Below are 4979 nucleotides of genomic sequence, written 5' to 3' on the forward strand. Positions count from 1 at the left end.
GCAGGCTCAGCGGCCATGGCTCACGGGCCCACCCGCTCCGCGGCATGTGGGATCTTCCCGGACCGGGGCACGAACCCATGTCCCCTGCATCGGCAGGCGGACTCCCAACCACTGTGCCACCAGGGAAGCCCCTCATATATCTTTTTTAATTAGTGTTTTTGCTTTCTTTGGATATATACACAGGAGTGGAATTGCTGGGTCATGTGGTAGTTCTATTTTCAGTTTTTTGAGGAAAATCCATACCGTTTTCTATAGTGGCTGCAGCAATTTATATTCCCACCAACAGTGTACAAGGGTTCCCTTTTTTCCAGCTTTTCTGAAAAAGGTGGTTCCAACAACTTTTGCCAGTTTTCTCATTGCTTTTGTGGAGGAGAGAATTTTCAGAAATCCTCACTCCACTATTAATGATATTCTTTTGGTGGATATTCTTTTTTTTTTTTTTTTGCGGTACACGGGCCTCTCACTGTTGTGGCCTCTCCCGTTGCAGAGCACAGGCTCCGGATGCGCAGGCTCAGAGGCCATGGCTCATGGGCCCAGCCGCTCCGCGGCATGTGGGATCTTCCCGGACCGGGGCACGAACCTGTGTTCCCTGCATCGGCAGGCAGACTCTCAACCACTGCGCCACCAGGGAAGCCCTGGTGGATATTCTTGATTAAGTACTTTGTAATTTGTTGTGTACTCTTTTTGGTTACTTCCCATAATCTTTCAGTGGTTGGTTTTTGAAACTTTTGTCCAGTTTTATCATTGCTCTGTGGGGAAAGGATTTGCTGAGCTCCTCACACAGTCATTCCAGAAGTCCTGCCCCTCCATTTTAGAATTTAATACCCAACTAAAATACAACCTAACTCAAGACATAGGGCAAAATACATTTTTGGACAAAGGCAGAACACTTTTGTTATCCATTAACCTTCACTAGAAGTAATACTAAGATATATATATATATACACATACATACTTATGTACTTTAGCAGGGTGAAAAAAATCTAGAGGGAAGCAAGGCATTGAATACAAGAAGCAATGATAGTTGTCAAATCCTCTATCACTGAGTAATAACAGGAAGAGGGAGACTTAATGAGATCCTTAATGTTGCAGCTGGGACCATATCTTTGTTCAATGTGATATAAAAACAGTGATCTAATGATCATAATCTAAAGCATATGAATAGTGCAGATAAGATCTTGTGTGTTAATCCCTTGTTACAAGAGTTCTTTTGGTTTAAAGTAATAACTCATATTTAATGGAGGAAAAAAGTATATTTCTGAATAACAAAGCCTTTGTCTTTAACAGGTGAGAGGAATGACATGTGCCTCCTGTGTACATAAAATAGAGTCTACCCTCACAAAACATGGAGGGATCTTCTACTGCTCTGTGGCCCTGGCAACCAACAAAGCACATATTAAATATGATCCAGAAATTATTGGTCCCAGAGATATTATTCATACAATTGAAGTAAGTGCCAAGGCTTTTTCTGTGTTCTTACCTATCTAGTGCATTTCTGTGTTCTTACCTATCTAGTCAGCATTCTCTTGAATCACTTCTGGTTTGTATCAGATAGAGATGATGAGAAAAATCTGATTCCTTTGTTTACCTCTATAGACAACGTCTGTCTCAAAATTTAATGTAAGTGTGTCTGCCTTTTTTTTTTCTTGGTCTTCGTCAGGAAGAATTAGGTAAAGGCACATTGGCACTATTAATCAGAAGCAGACTTAACGAAGAACCACAGATCATTTAAAAATATTTAGAAAATGTAAGCAAAGTACAATTTGTTATGAGTAAAATTCATGTTAATCACTAAGAAAGTGAAGCATCCTGCTAGATGCTGTATTGTTTGTTAGGTCAAAGCAAATGATATCATAGTTAAAGTAAGAAATTTAAAAGACCAAACCTTTTCCTCTGTGACAAATTCATCCTGCAGTCTTCAGTAAATCTTAAGTGGTAATACATGTGAAAGTGCTTTAGAAGTTTCACTGTGGTCTACCATTGGTGTTCTAATGATCTAAAAAGCATATTAATCATTCAGGTAAGATCCTGTTAATGTAGATAGTAATACCATTAACATCTTTGTGAAGCTAGCATTATTGAGTATCTACTATGTGCCAGTTACCAAAATTGCAAAGCTTCAACTCTTGATTTAATTCTCACAACAGTGCTGTCATCTTCATTTTGGAAGTGAGGAAACTCAGGTTATGAGATGTTACTTCCCCAAAGTCACATAGGTAGTAACTGTCATAGCTGGGATTTGAGCCTAATCTTTGTGACTCCAATGCTCATGCTTGCTCTTTTCACTGTGTTATACTGCCAAGAAATGTAAGATGGCAGCATTTTCCCTAGCAGTTCAAAATATAGGGTATGTTACTGTCTATGTTCATATGAGTCTTACTTAGGTGTAATTTTCTTTCAGTACTTTATTTTATTGTGGAAAATTTTCATTCGTGTTCTTTTTTCTGGTACAACAAGAGTAAAGACTGCATATGCAAACCCTTGAATAATATATTTAGTATGGTGCTAGCTTTTGTGGCCTATTATTCAGTTTTCTGTACTTTCAGGGGATGGATGGATCAATGACTTGATAGATGTCAAAGCTAAAATTAAAAATAAAGTGATTAATATACATCAGTACTAGTAGATGCTTGTCTAAGTGTACGATTTATGATTTTACTGCTGAATTCTCTTTTTTTATTGGAGTATAGTTGCTTTACAATGTTGTGTTAGTTTCTGCTGTACAGCAAAGTGAATCAGTTATACATATATCCACTCTTTTTTAGATTCTATTCCCATATAGGTCATTACAGAGTATTGAGTAGAGTTCCCTGTGCTATACAGTAGGTTCTTATTAGTTATCTATTTTATACATAGTAGTGTATATATCTCAATTCTGTCTTTATTAAGTCATCATACACTCTGTCGGCCTGACCAAGTAATAGATTCTGCTTTTTTCCACAATTACTTATTGGAGGCTTTAGTTGACTTCTTGATATAAGAACCTCTACTGAGGACAACTGCACTTGAGTTAAATCAGTAGTTTGAGAACAGTAGGATAGACATTAACTAGAGTTGAGAAAGTACTCATTTCTTTGATGAAAGATTAGAAACAAAGGTAATTAAGAGAAGGAAGCACATCTTCATCTTTATATTCCCCAGAATGACTTGCACTTAGTAATTGAATTGAGTTGTTCTTAATGACAATACCACAGCTTAGAATTTCTGTAGGTAATATTTATACATTCAGTGAAATAATTGTTTTCTCATGAATTTCCTTAGAGCTTAGGTTTTGAAGCTTCTTTGGTCAAGAAGGACCGGTCAGCAAGCCACCTAGACCATAAACGAGAGATAAGACAGTAAGTACTTTTGGAATGTCAGTGAAAAACAGATTTTAATTCCTCTTTACAAATTTAACAAACTGTCAGCATGTCAGTTTTTTCAATATCATCCTTACACTGGGTGGGAATTGGTCACAAGTTATATTTCCTTATAGTACATAGAATCTTTAACCATTACCTATTTACTCAAATGATTTTTCTTTTCTATATTAGATGGCGACGGGCCTTTCTTGTGAGCCTGTTTTTCTGTATTCCTGTAATGGGGCTGATGATATATATGATGGTTATGGACCACCACCTTGCAACTCTTCACCATAATCAGAACATGAGCCAAGAAGAAATGATTAGCATTCATTCTTCTATGTTCCTGGAGCGCCAGATCCTGCCAGGATTGTCCATTATGAATTTGCTATCTTTTTTATTGTGTGTACCTGTACAGGCAAGTGAAATGTTAGCAAGTATATTTGTTAATAATGAAAAATAGCCAAAATGTGGCAGGTGAGGCTATTTTCAATTGTACAACAAATATTGGCCAGAAGTACGATCATTTTATGCTGGATGCTTTACAAAAATAATCTTAAACTGAGTGGTTAAAGTAGATAATAAATTACATTTTAACCCCGAAGGATACTGTTTAATGACAAGGCAGAGAATAAGAGTTCAACTCATCTTCAGTTATGAATTTGGTATTCATATCTGCTACTGTATGTAACTTTATATTTAAAGTTATTATAATAATAAAATGTTATACTTTATTTTATTTTTATTGTCTTTTTTTAACTTTTTATTTTATATTGGAGTACAATTGATTAACAATGTTGTGTTAGTTTCAGATGTACAACAAAGTGATTCAGTTATACATATGCATGTAGGAAGTCTGGGATTGACATGTACATGCTGCTATATTTAAAATGGATAATGGCCAACAAGGACCTACTGTATAGCACAGGGAACTGCTCAATATTCTTTTTTTTTTTAAACTTTTTACTTTATATTGGAGTGTAGCCGATAAACAATGTTGTGATAGTTTCAGGTGCACAGCAAAGTGACTCAGCCGTACATATACATGTCTCCATTCTCCCCTAGATTCCCCTTCCGTCCAGGCTGCCACATAACATTGTCTGCTCAATATTCTGTAACAACCTAAGTTGGAAGAGAATTTAATAAAATGTTATATTTTATTTTTTTATATTTTATATTAAATGCATTAAAATTATCTTTATATTAATTATATAATTATAAATATATTTTAATATATTTATTATTAATTTATTCTATAAAATAATCATAATAGTTATATTATTTCTCCATGGCACTTAAGTACATTACTCTCTGTATGTTTTCTTTTCAAAAAAAATTTTAGTTTCTTTTTTTTATACAGCAGGTTCTTATTAGTTATACATTTTATACATATTAGTGTATATATGTCAATCCCAATCTCCCAATTCATCATCCTCTCCCCCCACCCCCGCTTTCCCCCTTGGTGTCCATACATTTGTTCTCTACATCTGTGTCTCCATTTCTGCCTTGCGAACCGGTTCATCTGTACCATTTTTCTAGATTCCACATATATGCGTTAATATACAATATTTGTTTTTATTTTTATGACTTACTTCACTCTGTATGACAGTCTCTAGGTCCATCCATGTCTCTACAAAT

At 35.5% G+C, this 4979-nt stretch overlaps 1 protein-coding gene across 5 annotated transcripts in view; it reads left to right on the top strand.

Annotated features, from left to right (window-relative positions):
- ATP7A (ATPase copper transporting alpha) overlaps nucleotides 1-4979 on the top strand; it is a 150456-nt gene that overhangs the window by 112314 nt on the left and 33163 nt on the right. For all 5 annotated transcript variants that reach the window (XM_024129492.3, XM_055081746.1, XM_055081745.1 and 2 more), the window contains 3 exons: nucleotides 1288-1449; nucleotides 3262-3338; nucleotides 3534-3759. In XM_024129492.3, coding sequence (XP_023985260.1) covers nucleotides 1288-1449; nucleotides 3262-3338; nucleotides 3534-3759 — 465 coding nt within the window. The remainder of the gene's footprint in view (nucleotides 1-1287; nucleotides 1450-3261; nucleotides 3339-3533; nucleotides 3760-4979) is intronic.

Source organism: Physeter macrocephalus, chromosome 21 (assembly GCF_002837175.3).
Source record: "Physeter macrocephalus isolate SW-GA chromosome 21, ASM283717v5, whole genome shotgun sequence".
NCBI classification, from domain to species: domain Eukaryota; kingdom Metazoa; phylum Chordata; class Mammalia; order Artiodactyla; family Physeteridae; genus Physeter; species Physeter macrocephalus.